General features: G+C 38.9%; 1 protein-coding gene across 1 annotated transcript in view; it reads right to left on the minus strand.

Moving 5' to 3' along the window:
- LOC141808505 (tomoregulin-2-like) overlaps nucleotides 1-25,892 on the minus strand; it is a 122,558-nt gene that overhangs the window by 91,449 nt on the left and 5,217 nt on the right. Inside the window, exon 2 of the mRNA XM_074695140.1 lies at nucleotides 15,745-15,854. Within this exon, the coding sequence (XP_074551241.1) occupies nucleotides 15,745-15,854 (110 nt within the window). The remainder of the gene's footprint in view (nucleotides 1-15,744; nucleotides 15,855-25,892) is intronic.

Genomic DNA, 25,892 nt, shown 5'->3' on the forward strand with positions numbered 1-25,892 from the left:
GTTTCATTAAAAATGTTTTAACCAAGCTTTATTGTAAAGCCTTACATGCTTTAGGGGTTTGTAACTCATAGCTTAAGCACAGACATCCATATAGCAACATAAAGCTGACTCGTGTCCTCTTCATCCATCTTTTAGAAGCCTGAAAAAAGTCTTTGTGTCTTTCAAATTCAATCTGAATGCACTACTTTGACTTACACAAACAAGACCTTCCAAATCCTCATATATCTGGAACTAGAGGTCAGAGCAGCACAGACAATAACAAAGACGTATGTTATCAAGAAGCAACCACAAGCAGTTACTGAGGTCAGAAAGGACAAGAAAGTAACCAGAATGAAAGCTGAAAGCTGTCTGGAAAAGTTCTTCTGTAGCTTTTTTTTTGAGGAAAACTGTCAAGCAACAGAGGGCTGTTGTTTTCCTTATAAGATTATGAGAAAATGATTCCAAGAGAAGTCTTTGAGATTAAATGTGCTCTGTTATGATGAATTAATGAGATTTTTACATCAAAACTAAGAGGAATGTCTGAAAGATCAGTCTGCTCTTGTTTTTCTAAGGGCTGTGTTAGTTCATGCTTGATCAGACCAAGACTGTGACTCCATGGACAATGACACTCATGGATCACACAGGAAGAAGAGAGGAAACCAAAGTCAGAGTTTTGTAGAAAACGGCAATATTTGTTCAAAGTGCTGTTGGATGTGAGGGAAATATTGAGTTTGTCCAAATCTCATACACTTCTCCTCGTCTTCGGTTTAACTTAAGGTCTATTACCGTGCACGCAACATGTTGTAGTTATCCACATCTGTGAAAAATAATATCAAATGTACGTCTACAGTTTTAAACCAACACATAGTCTTTCTTTTAAAGTCTGGCTAATGTCTAAAGTATTCTTTTTCATTGTGTTTAACTGAGCTTCAACACTTTGCTCCACCGCTCATGACCCCATCTCATTGATGTAACATCTATAATTGATGGTTTAAAGTTTAAAAAAATGAGAATAAAAATAATCATTTTGAACAATTACCAGGACCTCGAGGCTGACACTTGAAAGAGAAAAGGGATAAAATCATGTGGACTATTAAAGCAGAGTTTGAACATGTTTTCAGATTATTTTTAAGCCTCTGTTGAAATCGCACAATCATTCTTTGTACAAAATATGAAAACACTGCACTCACCGTGCTGTGTGGATTTCACAGGAAGGTCAAGAGACATTGAAAAAGAAGTAGTTTGAATCTTTTCTTGGATGTTAAATGATAAATGTTAGAAAGTGTGCATGCTTTTGCTTTGATGCCCTTATTATGACAGCATAAAAAAACCCTCATAGCTTGTTGTTGATGTTGACTGTTGGACTTGGTTACTGTTGTTCAATGAGTCAAATGCAGCTTGAAATATAGAACTTAAACACTGACATAGAGTTGAATCAGCTCTTACAAAAATTGCTAAACTCTAATTGCAAAAACTGACATTTGAACCGCTTTTCACAACTTTTAAATAGTGACCCTGGACTTTTTGTACATTTTTTTCTTCATGAAAAATTCTTCCAGGGTTTAACTTTTTATACCCACTGCTTTTGGTATTTTTATTATCATGAACTATCCACTCGCTGCCTCTGGAAATTACTTCTGAAAAAGACTTGAAGAAAAATGTGCCTGAAAAGAGACACTTATTAAAGAAAAGCTTGACACAGGATGATCAATACAGTTGACAGTCCGCCTGCATCACACTTGACAATATTGCCCATCTCTGACAACACAACAGACATTATGTGGTCAGACACTTTGATTAACTCGACTTGTACAAAAAAAAGAAAGAAAGAAAAGAAACAACAGCAGCAGCCAAAATGGAAGTGGAAGCATTATTGCATCTATCAGGAATCAATAGTTACACAATGTTGTTCACTCAGCAAGTACAGCTCCTTTCTGCAGGGCTGTTGCCTGAGCTTGTTCTAAAAACAAATTCATTTGTTTATACTTTTTTATGCAACTTTACACAAAAAATGGCAGGTCCATTTCCATCAATACTACAGCTGTTTGTAGCCATAAAAATGCGACCTTTAAGGTAGGACCTGCAGTGGGTGTGCGCTGCCGCTGGCACTGATCCAAGGAGGAGGAGCCCAGTTTGGATTTTGTGTTTACAAACAATTAACAATAACTCCTGCGGATCCTACCTTTAAGTTAACCTCTCAAGACATTTTAATCAACATTTATCTGCCCATATTCTGCTGATTTCTGGAGTGTTTGGATCTTAACTTGTAGAGACACACAGACACACCTGACATTTCACTGGCTTGGTGTCTTTTCTCTTTCTGTCTTCAGCATTGTGTGCCATAGACTCCCACTGGAATAGCACAGAAACCTTTCATCCTTTTTCCTGTGACAAAGAATTCCCTTAAAATGGAAAATTTGCCCTTCTTGTGTGAATAAAGGATGCATCTTAGTTTAATATTTTGAGCGATTTTACCAGACGTTGACGTTAGTTGTCAGGAGGACCATACTGCTTACCGCTGACAAACACACACATACGCATGCACACATCGAGAAACACATCCAAAACACAGACACATCCTTCATCCACTGAGACCTGACTGATAGCCTGATCCATTTCCTGCATCCATTAGAGGCGGCTCTAGATTATGCAATTCATCCCAAGGCTATCATCCACCTCTATCAATAATAAACATCTCCGCAAAAACTGGGGCTTGCCTCAGAGGATGGAGCCGGCACCGCCCAGCACGATCTACCGTACTTCTCATGAAACGCTCTCTTTGCTCAACCCCAAACACAGCACACATCGTTTGCCTTCCGCAAGTCTCAGCACAAACTGCTGCTGAGACCCTCCGGCACAATCTTTACTTATGCCTCCACGCACTTATCAAAGCTGCAGCTTTATAGACTCTGACAGAGAGGCCTCAGAGCTTGCGTTGGTGGCGGGGAGCACCTGTGGCTCATGACAGGAGACAGACGCTCTCGTCCAATATTCCTCCGCGTCTATGGTGGGCCCGCCCACTCTTTCAATCAGCCAGCCCTGCTGTCGTGTTACTGACGGAGGGGCAGTGTGAGTGTCATGACCTGGTGCTAGTTGGGGAATGGGGAGCTCAGAGAGAAGGGAGAGTGTTGTTTTAAACAAAGTTCAGTTTGATGTTAATGAATAGATTCAGTGCAGAGACTCTTGTGACACCAGCTGTAGCAGGAGTCTGACTGAAATATATTCAATTCAATTATAAATTAGCTCTTATGAGAAACTTACATTTTGTATTGTCTTTTGGCACCCCTTGTGGCGTACATTTGGAGGTTAAATTATTCTATAAATAGTAATAAGGTGTATCAATATCTGGCACCATTAACATTTTTTTCTGAGGTGTGGCACACTGCGTGCACACTAATCATGTCACATCTAGTCAAACAGACTTCCACTGAACTTAAAGACCCTTCATGATGGCAGAGAGGAAACAGTTTCCAATGATTGGGTGATGACAGGCGAATAAATTGAGAATCCCTCTTTGTGTTGCTAAGCTTGCAGCCCACAAGGATGAGTCCTTTTGGAAGTCTCAGAAATCCACTGATCTGTTTATAACGTCAAACTAAAAACATGTTTGTTGGAACTGACTTTTAGATCCAGGTCTGCAAAAGAGTATCCCTCATTTTAGTGTTACCTGAGTAACACCCTTTTTTGTGGCTCTGGCTCAAGGTTGAAACAAACAAAAAAGTACTTTGTTTTAAAACTTATTCAAGTCTGTTTGAACTTTTAAGTTGTGCCTAATTATTATTATGTTTTTCTTTTTGCATTCTTAACTCTCAATAAATAAAACATTGCAGCTGCATAATTATAAAAGTAAGCCATTGCATTTTGCTACTTAGAGCCATTTAATCCCACTTAGACTCCAAGAATGTTCTTGCTGATAATTGTTTACCTGTCCCTGGTAAATGCATTGCTTTGATTCAGACATCTGTATGCAGAGTATCCTGAAACAAGGCTTGGGAAGGTACATCACTGCCCTTTAAGATAAAACATAATGAAGTAACAAAATGTTTAAATGTCAGATGTGTTCGAGAAAAATGGCCTTTTCGCAAAGAATCACTTCCCTTATTCCAAATATGGGACCGCTGTCATTGTTAGTTTCAAGTAGGTATTTGTTGGATAGTCAGACTCACAGTAAGGACTGGTAATAACATGTAATGTGGGAAACTGCGAGTATTAAAACCCCCTAATGATGGCATGCTGAGAAAGAAATGAAGCAATGTAGTTTGAAAGTCTGAGATAATGGTCCCTGACAGCATTAGGTCAATTACACTGAGCAACTGTATCAGTTATTTCAAACACGGGTTCCCAGAGGGTTCGGTTGTGATGTACGTTTGAGTTAGTATTGACTGAGCAGAGCTGCAGACTACAGCTGTGCTGCAGAAGTTTTATTTTGCCTCAGACAAACTTTGGCAGAGCCACGCCAGCATTACTAGGAAACTTTGAAGCAGTCGATGGAGGAGAAGGTGAACTGAAAAAAACAACAAAGCAACAGCAGATCCCTGAGGAGTGCTGTCAGAGTGACAAATCTGTTCTGTGCCTGACACTGTGTTGTATTCTGCAGACCTCCTGGACAGAGGCCTGTCAAGCGATGTCTGAGTAAGTGACAAACTCCTCTCCCATGATGCCTCTCCCTGTTTGCGAACACTGGTCAAGTCCTTACAAAGGAAGCAAAGACAAAGAGGGAGTAGCGGGGAGACAGAGAGGAGGGAGGGTGAGCTATTTGGACAGGCGAAGGAGGGAGGGGAGCGACAGAGAGTAATAGGAGGGATGGAAGTTACTGTGACAACGTGAAGATGGAGAGAGATAGAGGGGAGGCTGGGAGGTGGCTGGCTTGTGTTTCTGCTCTTTAACCGCTTGGCAGTCTCCTCTTGATTAGGGCCTAGCCCGCTGGTCCCCGTGGAGTCTCCCTGGCCGAGTCACAGGAGACGGACTCCTCTGTAATAGTGTCTGACAGGCCGGCCAGAGCCACAGAGGAGCTGACACAGATGCTGCGTTTTTCAGCAGACGACCGACACTTTTCCTCCCCAAGTCCCGACTCTGTCTCCCTTCTCAGCCTCGGCTAAGTAGTTTTCATTTAAGAGCTAACCCCGAGCCCAAACATGGAAGAAGCTCGTTTTGGCGTTGATGATGTGTATCATACACTGTAAGTCCTGGTGCTTGAGCAGAGTGAAGAGAAGCAGCCGCCTTTGAGCAGATTCAGCCCAGTGTTGCCAAATTAGTGACTTTGACGCAAAATTCATTATGTTTTCTTTAGACCATTTTCCAAAAATTAAGCTACCTACAAATCTAGCAGCTTTTTCTGGAGTTTTGACACCGGTATGAAAACACAAATTGATCTTACACTCCACAATGAGCAAGATTTAAATAAAAACAAGTGACTTCAAATTAACTTTAGTTTCTTGCATTAAGATATTCTTATCTCAAAAAATGAAACAAGCAGATTCTTTATTTGACTCACTGGCAGATTTTTTTAGTCTTCACAAGCAGTTCAAGCACCATTTCTGTCTTTTTATAACTTGAAAACAGACTTACCTTTCAGGTAACATCATACAGTCTAATGAGACACATTTCTAATAAAAATAACACACAAAACTGTCTTAGGTTCCAGTTTTGGATTGAATAACCAGCACTCTTAAGGACAATTTTTGTAGTCATCTAGGATGACAAAAAAATTGCTTTAAGCACAAAGATTTCTTTAAATATGTCAACAAAAATATTTTAAGATTTAAAGTGTTACCACAAATAACTTGTAAAGTACACAAAATGTTTGAATTTATAAATAGATCCAATTTTCCACATTGAATATTTGTATGACTTTCATTTCTGTACACACATGGGCACACCAACACACAATCCTCATTTACATTAGTACACCCCACACATTGTGATTTCCACATGAAAACCTCACCCAATCCAGGGAGCTGGGGGGCTTTCTCACCTTGATACTGCCAATCTACGTCAATCCCTGTTAGCTAACAGCAGTTATCTGAGCCAACTGTGATTCCTGTGAATCTGAAATTCCACAGCAATACACAGTTGACGATGACTGCTGGAAAATCCCACTCATCATGCAGTGAGGAGAAAAAGATTTCCATCCTCTCCTCCTGGGCCTTGTGTTTGCAGCAGCACATATCTATAGGAAGAGCACCTCAGGGTCACTGTACCCACTGCCTTGCTAATAGTTGTACAGCATATTCAAGCTGTTTTAAGACGTTTTGAATTGCTGTCTGATAAAGTGAAAAGTCACACGTGTTACACAAACATGCTGATCACAACAGCTCACTGCATAAAAGAGACCAGCATGTGTCAAAGTCCTCATTATTTCATCATCTCTTGTTTGGTTTTAGCTGCGTGTTCTCACACTTTCAAACCTCAAATATGCGGCACAGGAACCTGCTTCCTGCGCCAACTTGTCTCACTGATTTTCAAACGGTTGCTAAGACAAGACGAGGTTTTGCTCCACTGCAGAGAACTCAGGCATGAGAGAAAAAAATTGATTGATTCACACAAATTAGTAGAATAAAGGGAAGGAAAAGAAGTTTGGTTCTGCAGATTTTTTTGACAATTCTACTTCGGAAAATTTGCTTGAAAAGTACTGATCCATCCAGACTACTCAGAGTAATTGAAAAATCAATGGGAAAGATAATTTTCTGGGGAAATTGTTTAAAAGCATTTGGAGCATAACATAGGCATATTTTTTATCCACAGTGAATCTCTCAGATCTAAGCAGATTAACTGTATCTCCCCTCATGGACTGAAACTAGCAGGAGTTCATGATGACACATTTCTGCAGAGTTAGAAGCTAGCAGGAGGACCACATACACACTAGGAGTGATTTAAAAAAGTAAGATGAGAGGAGTGAAGGAATGACAGGCAGTGTGCAGACGGAAGGACGTAGAGGGTTGAAGGAATTAGAGGAAAGAGGATTAGGCCTTGCAAAATACTGATGAAACAATCCACTGCTTATCTTATTGTGAGAGGGGAATACATTAATTTGCTTAGCCAGGACAACAGAGAGATGAATTGTGTCTTCATTTTTACTCTCCAGCAAACAACATCACAAATTCAACAATGCTCTCCCGTGGTGGGTGTTATCCTTCTAGAAGGTTCTCTTCACAGTTCAGCAGACAACCCTGAGTGTGAGGGGGGAGACAAGCACCGAAAACCTTATATTTATGTAAAACCTTCCACATACATTCAGCTCAAACTATAAATACTATGTAGAAAAAAAAAGTCCCCTGAGGAAGCTCAGCACTCAGAAAGAATCACAGTGTTTGTGTTAAACAACTCCTCCACTGAAGAAAACTCCTGTGTCAGGTTATACATTTTCACAGAGCAAGCAAACAAGGGTGAGAAGAAGAGGATAAAACATTTGTCATGTTGTGTTTATGAGTGCAGGGTGGAAAAGGATTCTGGAAGGTTTTTTATTTATTTATTTATTTTTTTCAGATTGCATTTTGAGGAAAAACAGCCGTGCATAAAGACAGCGTGTGGTGCATACAAAAAGCGAGCTCACTTTGGGAGACGGTATTACCCAGTGCTTAGCCGACACACAAACAGTGATATAGTACATAAAATATTTAAAAACATACATGAAAATGACTTCAGGTCAGTCAGGTTTAGTTGTTTTTGGTAGTTTGATTTTACCCATTGTTTATTCTATCAACATATCAATGTGCATCAAAATACATTTTTATTTTAGGGGTTGTAAGACTGATGGAAAGGCTTATTAATGGCACTTCTCTACAGTACTTTTTCAGTGGTGATTTAAATCTGACAGACTCACCTGTCATTGTTTTGTTTACCAAAACACTTTTAGCCAGTGACAGGGAGCAATAAAACAGCTAACACTATGTTGGAGCAAAAAGCATCAAATTTGGCGTAAAACTACTAAATATGGGTGTATGTAAATAAAGGAGTATGAGTAGGACTTAGAGGTTGCATTAATCAATTATTCTCCATCTTTGACAGATTTTTTTGAGCAATGACGGAAAAATCTGAAAGTTGCCCATCATTTTGACAGATTAGGAACCCCGAGAGTGATCCAGTCCATCACTTTCATTGTCACACAACCATGTATTTATCACATATAATATCTGCAGTTGACCTCCTGTCCAGTTAGTGGCAAGAGTGCATAATTAATTAGATACTGTGTCGTCATGTTACTGAGGGTTGTTGCTGACTGCGGGCTTAAGATCTTCGGAGTAAATGAATTGGGGCGCATCTGTGACCACTATGACCAAGGCGGCCTCTTATACATCAGGATCACCTGTTGCAGGATTTCCTTATGGTGAAATGGGTTCTGGCAGGATCAGGAGACTTGTCTTTTTAAGAGTTGTGCCGACTGTTCATTACTTCAATAACTGAGGTAGCAGCGGTCATTCCAGTATGTAGTGTAGCAGCAAAACAAGTAAAAACAGACACCAGAAGTCGGCCGTCTGAGGCAAAGACACGTAACCATTAGTCCACGCCAGGATAAAAGTTAAACTCACAAACCAAAATACAATAAAAAATAAGATGGCAAAAACTTGACTTGAAACCATAGACTGTATAAAACATGGACGTATTTCGCCAATGTCACCCGTATGTTTCGGAAACGGAAAATGAAGTACATCACCTATAGCGGCCATATTGGTAATGGCAAGGGCTTCTCCTACAGCCATAGCGCACCTGTTGGTCATGTGACCCTCAGCTGTGCCTCTTATTGGGGGAGCTCGCGATCTTAATATCCTCTGAGCAGCCGAGTTAGAAAAAAATTCACCCTTCGTTCAGTGGGTGCCAATAGTAAAATTAGCGACTCAGACAGGAGACGTTTTTTGAACCAGGCTGTAAATAGGTTGATTTCTGCTTTGAAAATGGCTTTTTTTTGGCTTGGTGTGTATGTGACTTCCGCTACTTCCAGAGCCAGCCTCAAGCAAACCCTCGAGAAACAGCAGATTTTAGCACTTTCGCATTGTCTCATATTCTTAGACCGGAGGTTGACGCTTGCTTGAAACTTATCTTGAAAACAGTTCTGGGTTTTTTCAGTTTATTTAAAAAACATGCGTTCATCATTTTTTTAACTTTACAAAGCTCCAGACAGCAAGGTCAGTGTTATTATTCTCCTTTTTGATTATTTATCTTTTTTTTATCAATACTTCTCTTACTGCCCAATAAGCAATATAACAACACTGCACAATTAAAAAAAAGTGCAATCTATATCGAATAGGTCTCATCACTGACATTTTAAATAGAGAGATCATTTTTCATTATGATGGGATTTTCACGACCCTGTCTGTCAAAATAATGAACAAGTAAAACATTTAGCACAATGTCAAATAGGACAACAAAAGTTTTGAACATTAGCTTTTTTAAACATGTCAGCTAAGGTTGTCAATAATCTAGGTCATGCTAATTCAAGCATGCTCAGATGAAGGCAATTGGACTTGGTGGAGTCCTTTAAGAAGTTCCCTCTAAAAGGCATCTTCACCTTTCAATGGACAGGAAGCATTTTCAAAATACTGTTTAATATTTAAGTCCTCGCCTGAGACTGAAGCTAATCAGACACAAAAGGCTGTTTTCAATGCACTCTTTACTACTTGATATCCATGTCTGTAACTGATACGGTGTGAGAAGCATGGTGCATTCAGTTTTATAAATACTCTGAAATAGAAACCAGGGATCAGGTTGGCATTTTACAATGATGCCACCTTAGACACAGGTGAATGCTTACCATCAACCCTGTCCGGTTGCCTGCTGTTACAGCTTTCCAGCTCTCCATAAAGAAAATAAATTCATCATTATTCAGAAGTGGAGTCCCAGTCCATTCACATGGCCCTGGATAAAAGGATGATAAACAAATGCAAATATATGGAATGGGGTCTGCATCAGAAGCTGGTGTCAGTACCACCTGGGCCTGTGAGAATTTCTATGTAATTGTACCCATTTTATTATTCTTACATTGTCAGACAAGTGTGGATTTGCAGTGTGTGTTTGTGTCAACATGAAGCTGTTTGTGTGTCTGAGAAGTGGAAGGAGGAGGAAATTGAAGATGGAAACGGTGGGTGTGTCTGGTTTCCAGCTGTTTGAAGATCACACCAACATTTACGGTCTAAGTGTGTTTCTGAAAGGTGTGTACTAAAGCATTTTCCCATCTCCTTGTTTAGTGCAATGTGAAGGACGTGATGCCCTTCTGCACCCTCCCACCACAGCCTATGAACCCACATTAGCTCTCAGCGCTCTTTGAAGTGCTGCGAGTTTCAGCAGTCCAGCCATCACAACCCAAACATTAGACAGCTTCCGGCAGGGAAAAGCAGGAGAGCAATTTGAGGTCAGGCATTACGGTGAATAGTGGCCACATCAAACAAGCAGCAGGGAGCATATTGGAGAGCAAATGTTCTGCCAACATTATGCTTCGTTCTTTTACACAGAGTCAGTAAATATGCCAGACTGACAGAATGTGCATTATGGTTTTAAACAAGTGTGTGAGAGGATTTTGTCAGAATGTAGCGGTATGACTAAGCACTGACATGTTACATAAGTGAAATGATAGTTTTTGAATCTGGATACCCTTTGAGTTGGCCACAAAATAATAGATTGATCTGCCTACGTTCATGAGGCTCTGGGTTGAATACCTGCACACAGCCAAACACATTATGACCACACAGGCTATCTGCACCAACCGCACATGTGTTTCAAATCCCTGTTTGCAGAACCATATTGAACCACTTCTTAAAGAACACAGTAAAAGCTTCCCATATGAGGATATGAAAATGTTTACATCCCCTGTTTCAGTGTTGCATTCACAAACTGAGGCTGTTGTATTTTCTGAAGACAGTCTCACATTTGACCATTATGTGGCCCTAACAAAAAGTCTGTTTTCATTTCACATCCTGCTTATGTTGCATGTTGAGCGGCAGTGCTGCTGAGTTCAACTTTAAAGTACTCCAGCGAGCAGTGTCCATTTATTTACACAAGTAGAAGCCTGCTGTGGAGTTTTAACACTCTATTTGAAGCAGCATGAAGTTAAATCTTTGGAATGTTTGTTTTCAAAATAGCCAGGAGGGAGAGATGTACAGTTCTGAGTTATGTTGATTTTATAGCCTTTTCATTTAAATTTAACTACCATTTAAAGACTTTCCAACACTATCACACAGTGGTAGATGTATAATGCTATGAACCAAGTCTCGCTCTCTGCCTGCAGCAAAAACAATCAGAGATTTTTGCATTGCATTTTCACTAGCTGGATGATGGGATTACCTGGGCAATTGCTGTTTTTTCTTCCCTTCTTTTGTGTCTTAAATAGTTATTTAAAGGAAGACATGCTAAAAATGTGTCTCTTGACATTATCGGTGTCTCTATGATTGTAGCATAATTCTTCACGAGTATTGTATTTTCTGTACTATAAGTTGCACTTTTTTCATAGTTTGGTTGTTCCTGGGACTTATAGTCAGGTAAGTCTTATATATCAAATGAATAAGTTGCTGTGTTATTGGATACTTTCATGGAAAAAGATCCCTAATTTCTGTGCACTGCACACTGACTGGCTCTGCATCTCTGACTTGGAAAGCCTGACAGCTCCCAGTGTTTAGCACCTAATGTGATTTAGAAAAATGAAAGTCAATTTGTGTCTTCTTTGCTTTCTGTTGTACACAGTTTTTCAGGATTTGAGTCAAAAACTATTGTCCAAAAACTTTCTAAGAGTGAGGATGTTTATCTGATGGAATTTATTTAAGCTCACACTGCTCGGGTATAACCAGCAACACTCACAGTAGAGCAGGGAGGTGTAGGAAAAATAAAAACCTCCTCGTGTACCAAAACTAACTTATCAAAGTTGCACAGTGAAATGCATAAGTCTGCCTTTAACGGCTATAACAGAAACACAACTCCAATGAGACAAACTTTTTCCTAAGATCACATTACATCTGCAATGTACTAACTCATCAAGCAATCTGCTGATTTCCTCCCAGAATTATGCACACAGCTGTTCTGAATCCAGACTTTTTCAACCTAAATATATCTTAAATAAATTCTGCAATATCTATACAAAACATTTTCATGAATATGTGCCTGACACTGCTGGCAAGTTGAATGCACTGTTTACAAATTATGTACTCAACAAATTTAAAGAGCAAATACTCATCACTGTGTCCAACCTGCTACATTTTCCTAGAGGACATGAAACAAAACTCTGCATAAACTCAAGTAGTAAGACTGTTTCGTCTTATCTCATTCACTGTTAACATCCATTTAAGTCATTTCCTCTTGGCATATCTTACCTGATTTCTCTTCAGCTAATTATGAGTGCTAAATCTCTTCAAGCACAACACCAGTCAGGTTTAGCCTCAGACTATATTGATCAGCTTGTTGTTGCCAAAAAAGTCAATCGTTTTTTTCTGCTTGGTGTTTTAGTTTCATCATTGCAACCCTTACCACTAACAGTGTCTAAACTCCACTACCGCTTCCAGCATGTGAAGACATCATGATGAGTTCAAACGCCACAGACACTGCATGTTTCAAAAAAACCATTCACTCAAACTCAATACATTTTTAAAAGAAATAGCTCTTCCTAAGTTTCTGAATCATGTGCTGAATGTTGCAATATGTGCTCTTTCAGTTTCAGAATTATGATTTCAAGGTTCAAATTTGAAAATGAAAGATTTCATAATGATGAGAAAACCCAACTGTGGGCCAACATAAAATCAATGGGTTACTCTGATGTGCTAATTCAGACCTGTGGTATTAAACCTCATTATGCTCTCTGCTGGTATAATACTATCTTTCACTACACTCCTCTGCATGAATGACCTGCTGCACTTAGCAAAATTTGCATTTTAGTGCTGTTATGATATACATGCTCTAACATTAGCTGACGTTAAATGTATAAAAGAATGAAAAAAGGTATATCGGAAAATTAACCAAAAAGATCAGAACCAACATGACAAACTATGTATCATCAAAAACACAAGGACAGTGGCATTTAAATGAGGTCTAATACTGGACGCATGTTCCAGGGCTGGGAATACAGCTCATTAATTTTTTAATTTAGGATAATAAAATCTAAATTTCATTAGAAATTGCAAATTACTTAATTTCAAGGACACTTTTTTCGCTATTCATTTTGTAAGGAAGGACATCTCCATTGCTTGCATAATGGTGTTGGGTGACATGCAATAAGCATAGTCAACTTGCTATTTGCAATATAACAAACTAAACATTCAAGTTTCATATTGTGAAAAGGCTTCCAAACATTTTAAAACAAAATAGAAAACTTAAATAAAATGCCTCCATGTGAATCACTCAGTTCAACTGAAATGAATTGGAACAATGTTCAAAATAAAATAGATAAATAAAAAGAGCTGTGTCTAATTTTTTAGGTAAAGAAAAAAAAAATCTTTGAATCAGGACTCTGAGCTCCGAATGAGAAACAAAGAGTTGATACAAAAAGCAGTGAAACGTGGCTTTTACTCTTTAGACCGTTCTAGTTCAAGTGCTTCACATCACCATGAGTGCGCATATATTTGGAGTGAAGAACCCTTCAGGGAATCAGACATGTGACTTGACATTAACAAAACCAAACTGACAGCAATCACTTTCTCCTGCAGCTGTTGTGAGATGAATTTTAAAGAAATGTTACCTGATTAGTCAGATTATGGTGTTTGCCGACAAGAAACAACTCATATTTTTGGTACAAGAGAGCATGTTGCTTAGAAGCAGTTTGACTCTCCTTACTGAGGGAAACTCGTGGCTCCTTCGTGAGTCAGTGTGAGGCGGATCTAATGCATCTTGGCAATGAATAGTGTCCATTGATCCCAGCATGCCACACTCACTTCCTCTTTACACAGCCCTTTGCATGTCTGATCCTCAGGGTGTTTTTGTGTGCAAGTGCCACACCAATCCCTGGATCCTGACAGAACACAGAAATCCAGGGATTGGATGAATGAGAATTTATATAACATTTGCTTCTCCTTTGAAAGTCCGGAATGAACTAACAAGAGGAGAAAAATCTCAGATCTATTCAGTTGACACTGATTAGGATTGACTTGTGATTTCAGAGCATGGCAGCAATTGCAAGGCCAGGAAGGTCACATTTTAAGCTGATGGATGAAATGAAGACACTCCCATCAGAAACCTTCCGTAACAGACAAACAGAAAATCGCGTAGCACAGTTGACCTCAGACCTGTGGTATTAAGCCAGAAAATGTGATATGACCTGCTCTTTTCTGAGAGCACAGAGAGTGCCTCAGTGCACAGCGACAGCAGTATCAGTGTGAGATCTCCTGAAGAGGAATGGAGCTGTAATGTCATTTATCTGCAGGCCTCTGTTAACGTTTGCTCCAAGGGGAAGTACGAAATTGAGATAAAAGCTTGTGACCAATCGAGTGTCAGCTTGCCTAGTGCCTGGCTGCGCTGATGACGTGCTGATAAAAGCAACGGATGAGAACACATGCTACGTCTTCAGATCTCAGTGGCTTCATTTATCTGGGGCCCTGCATAGGATATTAGTCTGCAGAGCTTGCAAACGTTATACCAAAATCAATACTCGGCTGACTGGTTTGCTCCGTTTTTATTATGGGTCTGGTTGTAAAGTTAAGTATGAGTCATTATAAAGGAACGGCATAATTTCCCAGGTTTATGTCATTAATGACCATCTTTCAGTCTATGGGCTCAGCTGTGCTGATTTTTTATGAATGCAGAGAGTGTGGTGGTCTTGGAAAGTGACATGGGGTTTCATGAGGGACTATAAACTTCTTTGTCTTGCTATGCTGTGACCTCCCGTGGGACTCGTGCTGTCTAATCAAGACAATGGACTTCGATCCAGTTGATTATACAACTCTTTAAAAGTATATTACCTTTCAACACAGGATGATTCATTGCATGTTCATGCTGTCTCAGGCAAAGCTTTGACTGCATAGTCCTCTTTTGCCCCAAGAGCCTTTTTAAGTTCTGTAGATCACATTGTGTAAATAATATAGGGAAATACATTAGACTGGGATTCTTAAAAAAAAAAAAAAAAAAAAAAAAAAAAAAAACTCTTTTGGGATTGGTACAAAGCCACCTGCAGCAGCCATGCCTGCCATCCTCTCCAGAATATATTGAAGAGTTGGCAGATATGTTGCTCAGACTCTCAGAATTTCAGACAAAGGTAGACAATAAAGGCCAAGCATTTCCAGCGAGCTACTGTCTGTTTTGCTGGCTGCAATCACTAGCAGACTGTATCTACTGTCACCAGCTTCCTTCTTAAGCTAGTATTTACTTTGTTTTTGTGAGTGCTATCCTTCTTTTAGAGTTGACCCTGTCAAAAATACAACTTAATTTCCCCAAATAGAAATAAAAAAGCTGAAATAAAGTGCATCCAGAAAAACCAACACTGTGTTGAAACACACAAGAAGGGTTTATTGAAAGAATAACACAAATATGCTAACATTAGCCTACTCTTATTAGGTAATATTGATGCTATTCAATGTCTTGCACTGAAGATAATCTATTTTTCAAACATTTAACTCAAAAGAATAAATGGTTACAAAATGCTTGCATTTTTTTTCTGGAGTTTGAGTTTTGTTTTTTCTTCTTTCTTCTTGTCATGTTTGCAGTTATGTTGAGGTTGAAAAGAGCCAGCCTCCAAATCTTTTGTTCAAAGGGCATCAGGCACCAAAACAAAAATTTCCAATGTCGGGAAATCAACCAAAGAAGCAAAATACATCAGAGAAAAAAATAGAAAGCCATGAAAAGAAGAAACCCATTTCTTACCTTGAAGTCACAAATGCATGTCACCATGTTTCCAATTCTTAGACACTCCCCATCAAACTTGCATGTGTTTGTGTCGCACAAAAACAGATCCGTGTCCCGGTCATCAAAACCTGGAGGAGCAAAGCCAAAAAGAGACATCAGTGACTAAGTGCTTCTCTGTTCATCCCTCAAGCAACTCAGAGCTGAACTCCATTCAGGGTCAGTCATAATGAGTGTCTGCCATTAGTCATGGCTCCCACAGCATGATACACACTTTGATCACACACAGTGTGCACTTTGAAAAGACAAAGCTAGTACACTTTGCTGTCCTTAGCTGCCAACATGATGAAATACATTTAAAGCACACTGGTCCCAGGACTCTACTGGTGAGAAAAACAAAGGATTTTTCTTCATTTGGTGTTTTGATGATAGTGGAGGAGAACGCCGTCTAATGTGTCAGTCCAGAATCCCATAGGTGTTCAATAGATGTGACATCTGGTGTTTGCCAGAACCCATCACTCATATCACTGTGTGCACTATATGAAAGAATCTGCATGTTCTTTGTTTCTGAGAAAATGTATTCAAATCTTTCCTCTAATATGTGTTTGTTTACAAAAACTCTGACTGTAAGGATGCCATCCTGGAGAAGCAAACTTGGTGTATCATCCAATTCAGGCTGAGTTAGAGATCTCAAATGACTCCATCAATGCATCCTGAATCAAATCAAGGAGTCACGTTGGCTTGAGATGGTAGACTGAGCTTGAGGCTATAAGTCTGCATGAATGACGACCTATAGAAAGCAGCTCCATTTATATTTCAGTTTTTGCTTTTCAAAATGCATGAGTATAAATTGGACCAAATATCAGTTGACATTGTTAAATCATAAAAAAAATTATAGAAAAATGATATATCTAACAGGGCCTGTTTAGCCTGCCCCCAAATCATTTTAAGGTAATAATTAAAAGAAGACAGAATGATGTGCCATTCAGTGTTTGGTGTTGATAAGAATAACCAGAACAGTTCAAACAGAACAAAAACTGATTATGATCTTGTTTTAGAACTAATTCAACAGCAAAAAAATCATCCTTTGCTGACAAAACAATACTACTAACGTTTTGTTGAGCAGACTTCTGCTTTATTCTTATTACAGTGTTAAAATTTACAAGGTATCATGGATTTATGCGTTTATATCTCTTGTAGAATGTTACATACCCAAAAGAAGGCTCAATTCAATTGGAACTTGGTGAATTAAATGTAAAAACATAAGTATTAATTTTTACAATCTGCTTCATCGGCGTCAAGAGACACTAGAGCTTAACTGATAAAGCAAAGCTTATGCGAGCTCATCACCGATACATCAGTATCAGCATTAATCTTCAGATATGCAACTTGAATTTTAAATATACTCATAAATCCTCTGAATCGCTGCATTTGTCAAAGGTCCAGCTTTATCTTTCTGAAGCTTAGTTTCACATATTTATGCATTTATAATTTTTAACACGTACTGAGGTGGTTTGAGGCCATAGGTTCTCAGTGGATTGCCCCTGCAGGGTGGGGAGTAAGTCTTTGCCATAAGCGAAGGAGTTACAGCTTCTTGGGATTTTGTTCATTGGAGGAAAATGGATTGTAATATCGACAGGTGGGTGTGTGCAGCATCAGCAGTAATGCAGACGTTGTGCTGCACTGCTGAGAAGGGGGTCTGAGCCTGAAGGCAAAGCACTCAATTTCCCAGGTTGTCAATCTAAGTTTCAACTCTCACCTGTGGTCATGAACTTTGTGACGTAGTGAAAAGAATATGATTTTAAGTGGCCAGAATCCATTTCCAGGAGAGAGCTACACTTATGCACTGAAAGGAGCTATTTGAAGTTTGAGTGTTTGATAAGGATGCCTCCTGGCCTCCACCCCAGGGAAGTTTCCAAGGCATGTTCAACAGGAGGGAAACCTCAACATCAACTCAGAGCTTGATGGGGGGGATTATGCATCCCATCTGGCCTGGGAACAACCCAGAATCCCCCAGCAGAGACAAGAGAACGTTTCTGGGGAGAGGGTAAACTCAAGTCTTGTTGTTGGCCTTGATAATCTGTTAGTCTCACTGTAGTCTTTGACTTGGCTGCTTGTAGACTTAGCTTAAATGTCCTGTAATAGTATAATTTGGTGTGGTTTTGTAGCTAAGGAAGCACATGTGTCAAACTTTTGTTATCAAAATGCTACAAAAATATCTGAAAACTTCAAATCATTCGTTGGACTTTAGACTCCTAAATTTGAATCACACACAACAACAATATCCAAGATGAGCCTCAAATCCAGAGAGCATGATAAAATTGGAATTTGGATCAAACACTGATCATGAGGATGAGCAGTGTAGAGGTTGTTCTGTTCCTTTATTTGTCTCAGTTCATGCTCAGTAATTCTGTGAAAAACTGGTTTTACCCTGAACTTTGCACACCAAATATTTTACCCATGTTACTGAGGAAAAAGTAAACAAGCATTGTTGATTGTGGCCTTATTTTTAAGTTCCTGCCTTCACAGCTTAATGTTTGTCTTATTTTGTTTATGACACAGTTGATTAAGGCAGGTGTGAAAAATGCATCTGCTCCTCCAGATGGTGAGGAACAAACACTTCGCTAAAGTTTCAGACTCATCCTTCAGGTTATTAAAATCACCTGTTTCTAGCTTAGCAATTCTACTGCTCACAAATATCTCCCCGACTGGTCGTTCAGGTGATCGTTCACAGATATTCCCCTGTGGCATGAAGTCTTCTGCAGAGAGAATAACTGTCAGGTTCAGCTAACAGCTCTCCTGCAGCAGGTAAGATATCACTGTCAGGCTCAAGGATACTTCAGCAACATCTTTACTTTTTGATGTTACATTATTGCTTTTCCACTCTTCAAGCAGGGGGCTCAGCTGAATGTTTCAGTCAAGCATGGCCAAGGTTTCCTTACTTTCACGTTGTTAAACCGAAATAAGCACTTATAGTTCATCTAAAAGCAGTGTGGCATGGCCTTTACATTTTTTTACAACATTTATGCATTCCAAGTGCAGTGAATAACCTCAGGAGTGCTGCACAATGATATCTTATTTTCAAAGATTAAACACTCTTTGCTTTTGTTTTTTTTCCACTTATTGAAGCTCAATTTTCCCCAACACTCACTTTTTTATGAATAGCATTGCATTTATGTTCAGGAAAAAATTAAGAATCCTTTCTGAAACCAAACTTTTAAAACAAAACATACAACTTTGTCAGCAAGGAGACTGATTCGTCAGTACTGGAGACCTCATCTATTTAAGGCCTACTGGCTGAGGTGAGTGATCTAACACCTTATACTTGAAAATTGAGATTGACATTTTATAGCAATGAGGTCTGCCAGCATTAGAATGATTATCATGCAGCTAAATAATCTAATATCAAAACATGTAACACAAGATTAACTATTAAAACAGCCTTTAAAATAAATATCTGACCTGCCAAATGACCATACATGACCAAAACTACCCGCTCTGCATGATATGAAGGTTGGGCTTACTATCCCATAATAATATATTTGATAATATCATCTGACTGTCATTGGTCAAGTTTTTTACTAAACACTCTGAGTCAGCCCGTCCTCTACCCTGACACAACTTTTTCTTATCCAAAAGCCCCCTCTGCCTGGAACAACCTGTCACACGTTAAAACCCCATGTTAGAGAAGTCCACCTCTAAAAATGAACCTGCTATTTGCCAGCAATCCTGAATGACCATGAAGTGCAGGCTCTCGGTGCAAAAATACAATCATCCAGCCAAGAACAGTGACATGAGAGGCCTCAATGCTTGGATTGCATGGATGGAACAAAGCCCTCAGCCCCGAGAGGACCATAGAAGGCAATCTGGAAACCCACAAAAAAATTGGCACCCTGGCAGCTGACATGTTGATGATGCTCACAGGGGAGAAGCATTGTTTTGTTGACAATCAAACTGCAGGCTGCGAGTACACAAATGAAAGGAGTATATCGGTTGCTCTTACCATATGGTAGACTTTCTGTGAGAATGAAAACGTTTATTTTACTCAACTATTTATTTTTAGAAGTCATTCCAAGACATAATTTCATACTTTGATACAGAAGTGTATTTCATTTTGAAAAGTTTCCTGGACAGCAGGCTATGGAAAAACAAAAAGAAATCCAGTTATCATTCTTAGATCACAGGGAGAAGAACAAAAGGGGCCTCTCCTCGTGTGGTTAATCTGTCTTCTTTACAAGAAACAGATGTACGGAAAAAACAGGTAGTATGTAATAAAAAATATTTGACCGGTAACTAAAAACCCAGATGGATTAATCACGGATGAAGTCATCTCACTCATCTCATAAATAACAGCAATGATGCTTATTTAAACTACAAAAGGCACTTTGTCTTCCCCTGAATATAAAAAGGGTTCTGTTGACTGTTTACAAGAGAACAATTGATGCTTTTTTTATGGGCATCAAGCCTCTAAATGAAACAATCATAGAACATATTACAGTAAATGCGACAGATAATCACCTCTCCGATAGCACGATCGAGCCAACATGGCTTGAGCTTCAAAGACGACTCAGCACAAATCTCAATTAGTTTTATGACAATGATTGCCTCAAAGCCAGAGCAAATATAGATTTAAACTTCTGGCACAATAAGTAAGGTCATTTTTCTTTCCTGTCAGTGAAAGCACTGATGTAACCTCCCTGCGTTTGGTATGTCTCTCCCCAGCCTGTGCATTTAGAAGTAAATGAACAAATTTCAAAAAGTCTACTTATCTTTGTAGGGTGCAAAGTTACAAGATGATGTATGATTTTCAGCTGTGTACAATAAAAAACAGCAAAACTTTGAAGACTGATTTACTATTGTGCATTAAACTGCAAAAAGCTGATCAGCCATTCCAGTTTAAAGTCATCAATCACTGATACGGTGTCAAGAGCATGCTCTGGTGTAACACAATCTGGTGTCCCAAATAAAGCACACACCAGCATAAACATCACAGAAGGCTCTGGTTGTTTTTACTTGTATCAAAACCAATACTTTAACAGCAAACATCTTTTTACCCAGTGGCAACCTGAGAAATTAGGCTGATGCCAAAGTGCTTAAAACTGCTGTTTATCTGCTTGAGGCAAACTCTGGAGGTACTGGAAACCCTTTAAACCACAACTCAAAAAAAAGGAATAAACGTTTTTAGACTTCAGTCTAGAATTTTCATTCATTAAATGGCACACACTGTATGGGGGCTAAACTGGCTTACAACTGAGTAGTTTAGAATGTATTAAAATAACCAGTTTGCCACGCTGTAGTTGTTAAAGAAGGAACTCATGTCCATGTATAATACAGCCTTTGCTTTCTAATAATCCTGCTCCAATACCACTAGTGAGCACAAAACATCTAAAAGAAGTTACATTACATTATGTAAAAGAAAACTACAAAAAAAAAAGTTATCCTACTCGTAAACTTTCTGCTTATATATATATATATATATATATATATATATATATATATATATATATATATACATACATATATGCGCTTTGGCTTTGTCTGTCTTTATGATTAATAAATGCTTTACTCTGCATGCCAAATACAACTCCATACAATGTTCTTCATAAACTCATTATTAAAGGTATGACACAGGCTGTCCAAAAATAAATAATGCATCATAGAAATTTCTCAGTGATACAGCAGGTAATAAAGATGCAGTATGCAACATCTACAAAATGCAGGCTAGTAAGCATTATGTTGAAAATGTGTATCTTAAATGTTGTGACAATAGAACTACAGTTGCTTTTTCCTTATTATGCATTAGAATAACAAAGAGATTAAACTGCACAATAATTTGAAGAAAGCAACAATGTAACCTGACCTTTGATTCATGCCAATGCCCCCCCTTGCATACTTTAAATTTGAACACAGCAAGTGCTTCCTTATGTTCCAAAGATCAACTTTTCCTGCTTCAGCCTCCAAGTTCATCCCAACACAAATTGTTTCCCTTGTTGTGCAGCTAAAGATACGAACCCTGACAGCTCTGCACACCCGTAGAGTTCTCAGGCTATTACATCCAGACAATTTAACAAAGTAAAGCACTTACTGTTATTGTTCTATCCCCAGCACCTGTGATACGTTTCTGAGCCAAAGCACATTTCTGACACCTACAGAATCCCTGCCATAAAAAAGAACTGTGCCTGTGAAGCAAAATGAAAAGACTTCAAAGTGACAGAGAATAGTACAAAGCTGGTGCCCCTTTCTTTCAAATACAGGGACTCAAAAACTTAAGCCCTGAATCTCAACACCATCCCTGTGATACGAATTATCTTTCAAGACAAGCTCTTCCAATTTGCAGATATATAATCACTCTCAGGAGATAAATCAGCCATAAATGTCAGTGCTGCAGAGCTAACACTTTTTGATGAAAACACTGAATACCACAGAAGTCTTGATAAGTCGAGGAGTGTCTGCTCAGCAGTTTAAAAAAATCTAAAATACCTCTAAACTGTTGCAGTAAATACTGAATCTGGGCTGGAAATGAGGGAAGTATAAAGCAACATGAAGCAATGAGTCAACAATCTATCAACGCTGTTGTGTAGTTATTGGACTTTTAGAGTAATTCATCTCAAAATTGCCATCTCCAGACTCAGAGGAGTTTTAGTGGCTGTAAAGGGCCAGGTCAAGCAAAGTTAACCCCAAGGATGAATGTCGATGTTACTTTTTCCATGGCTGTCCAATACAACCTTTTCATGCATCAACAGTTTGTCATGATTGTGACTAACACAAAAGCAAAGACCCACTTAGAGATTGACAAAAGAGAGAGGTAAGCAATACAAAACAAAGGCTTACCCAGCATGTCCAGAATAAATGTCCAACAGATGATCAGGAAAACACGACAAAGCCAAATGGGAAATCCACAAGGACACACAGGAAGCTACCACATAAATCCAAACAGAATCCCAAGCAGGTTAGATGATGCCCTGACACTTGAAGGAAAGACACCTACACACTGTATCCACTCATGCTAATCAAACCCTGGTGTAAACACAAGACAGGTAGAACTTGCAATGAGGCTAATCAAAGTAGAGGGAAATTCACACGGGCAGGAAGTAAAATGAGGTGCAACACACAGGGTGCAATAACTACAAAATAAAAAACAAGAAACACAAAAACTAAATTCAGGAAATCATGGTTGGAAAAAAAAAGTCACAGTAAATAAACAAGGACAACAAAATAAGATAACGCAAATATAAGTCAATGAGGACTACCCAGGGTCCAGCTGTCCAAAGTCAGCCAAAATATCAAAAATAATAATCTCTGACATATACTTGAATATGATATGAATGTTGATGGTCTTTTGGTTGTAGCTCTGTTTTGTAAATATTCTTATATTTTTCAGTTCCTGTTGTAATATCCAATGACAAAAAAAGAAATTCTGCGTGCTTTGAGTGCTTTGACATATTTGTGACATCTACTTCAAATTGGCCTGCAGCCACTTACTAAGATAAAAGAGGAGCAATAAATATGTTTTCACATGTGTTTTGAATAAAATCTTTGTAGGAGTTTGCCAGGAATACACTTTCTGGGTTCCAACTCAGTCATCTCCCTTTGCTTTAACCTCTTGTCTTGGGACTACTAGAAGAAATTGGATAGCATGTCTTGTCTCTAGTTTTTAAGGGTAAAAAAAGATGGAACACAATCTTATGACTGGCAAAAATAAACAGATAGTAGCTGAAACCATGTGATCAGTGAAAAACTGGGGTCTTGGTGAGAGGTTATTGTTATCTTACAACTATACTTATTCTAGCTTTATTACTTTTTTACAATGTGCAGCATTTTGAATTGTAAGAGGTAGCTCAAAAGCTTCGACACAACAAGCCACACATTCCTCAGACTCGACTCTCCCGTTCTGGTATTCACCGCGAGGGACAGAGGGAGAGGAAAATTCAGTGAGACAGGATGATAGACTATTTGAGGGAGATAAAGATAAATGAGATGTCTGAGATGTAAACTAGGAACAAAATCCAGCACTGTTTCTCGTCCTGCTTGGGAAACTGTGACTCAGCGTCCAAACAGATTTCAGCTCAATCAACAGAAACATTCACAAAACACTGCATGATTGAAAACACATTCAAATGCTGACCCAATCCAGCAAATTAGCCCGTCTTAATATATGACTAATGAAGCTGCGATAAAAGCAAGAGAATAAATATTATTTTTACCTGTGAGGTTTGAAGCTTATTTCTTTTCAGCTATTTTTCTGTGAGTTTCTTGCTTTGATTGTTGGTCAAATGTCAAATAATATTTATATACATGCTGTTTCAAGCTTTTTCACACAGCACTGCAAAGGAGCATTATCTGTGGAGGAGATAGTCTCAGAAATTTCGTAATTTGGTGCTAAAAACATTCATACAAGACTGAGGTAGGCTATGACTTGACAATTTCTTTGCTAAAAAGTTATCTCTACAACTTAAACAAACTTTTTTTCTGCTAACTTAACGTTTATATGTATTCAACCAAAAAGGGTCAACATCGCAGTGTCTGCAACTTCAACATCCATCCAGTATTAATTCTCCTTTCAGGGATGTGAGAGCTGGAGCCCATCCTAGATGTCATTAGGCAAGAGGCAGGGTACTCTGGACAGGTCTCATCACAGAACTAACACATAGAAACAGAAAACCATTGATTACTGACTGCTGACAGACAACCTGGAGAGAATCAGTGCATCTACTGAACGTACAAACTCCACACACGGCTCATGCCCAGGAAGGGGAATCAAACCATGAATCTTCCTGCTGTGATGCAACAGAGAAAACCACTGCACCACTGCCCGGCTCCCAACATTGACCCATTTATTGAAATAGTAGCAATATGTCTATGAAGTTAGCAACTTGTACTAAAAGCTGTGGATTCCATAACTGCACATTGAGAGAAACTCCAAAATTAAACCTTTTTTACTGCAACATTTGTGTATTTAAAGGCTTGAAACAAATGTTAAGCAGCTTACCCTTGAAAACCTTGAATTCCATGAAATGAACTGTTTCTGTTTGCTGACCTTAAGTTGAATAATGTGTAAAGCCTTTACTCTTTAATCCTTGAAATCAAAAAGATTTATTGAAGTGATACTACCGTTTATTTACTCTTTGTTTTAGTATTACAACTTTTAATTTACATTTAGTTCCACATATTTAAAAGAAGTCTTCATCTTGTCCGCTGTCCCCCACTAAATGTTAATGTGTGTTGTTTACACAGATTTTCTACACAGCCTGAGTAACACGGTGTCAGAGGCCTGGGAAACTTACACTTCCTGCTCCTGGCCTGCCATTCCAGGGGGAGATTACAGTGAGCTGAATAATTAACGAAAACAAGCTGGCAAACATCAAATATTGAGAAGGTAATGTTTGTATGCTAACGATTAAGATGGCAAGTGAAGCACTTACTCGTCTAAAAGAGAGAGTTTGTCAGCCAAATGCATCTCCTCCTACCTCTGCATACCTGCAGTTTCACATCCCTAAGAAGAACGAGGAGTCCTTCCCCCTGTTTTAAGCATTGTTCTGATCAATTATTAAGGAGGCTGAATTAATAATGAAGGCTGAATAACCACATTGGTGAGACATCCTTCCCTGACCTCTCTCTTGCTGGAGGCTTCATTTCTTTTTTACAACTTTGCAACAGGTTTTTAAATGTTTGTCATGGAGAGAGTTACGTTCAGCAATTATACTGGTTATTAAAAGGCACAATTACTCTTAGCACTAAAAGCACTCACATAATAATCAGACAGGGTGCTTTAATTACAGCAGGTCTTTAAAGGTGTTTTTTCTGCAAGGGAAAGTAAAACATTTTCGATTAAACAACTCTTTAAAGCTCCCTCAGTGCAGCCAATCACTAACTTTTGGCTCATTTTTATTACACCGCCGTGCTGCTGCCTTGCCTTCCAATTCACAGTTTTCCCTCAGAGGTGTAGACCTGCATGCAATACAGGCACTTCTGACCTCCACGTTGACATATCTTGAAAGCAGATGGGTGATTCTCACCAGACCGGTGGTAATTCACTCCACTTGATGGGATTTACATGGGACTTTGCATATCCTGCTCTCATCTCTGTTGCTTCAACTATCAAAGAATCACGTGGCCTCTCAGAGACAACAACAGCAGGGGGATTCAGAGAAGAAAGGAGAGTGGTTCCT

This window comes from Halichoeres trimaculatus, unplaced genomic scaffold (genome assembly GCF_033239565.1).
Source record: "Halichoeres trimaculatus isolate MK-OKI-2021-1 unplaced genomic scaffold, fHalTri1.1 fHalTri1_scaffold_19, whole genome shotgun sequence".
NCBI classification, from domain to species: Eukaryota; Metazoa; Chordata; class Actinopteri; order Labriformes; family Labridae; genus Halichoeres; species Halichoeres trimaculatus.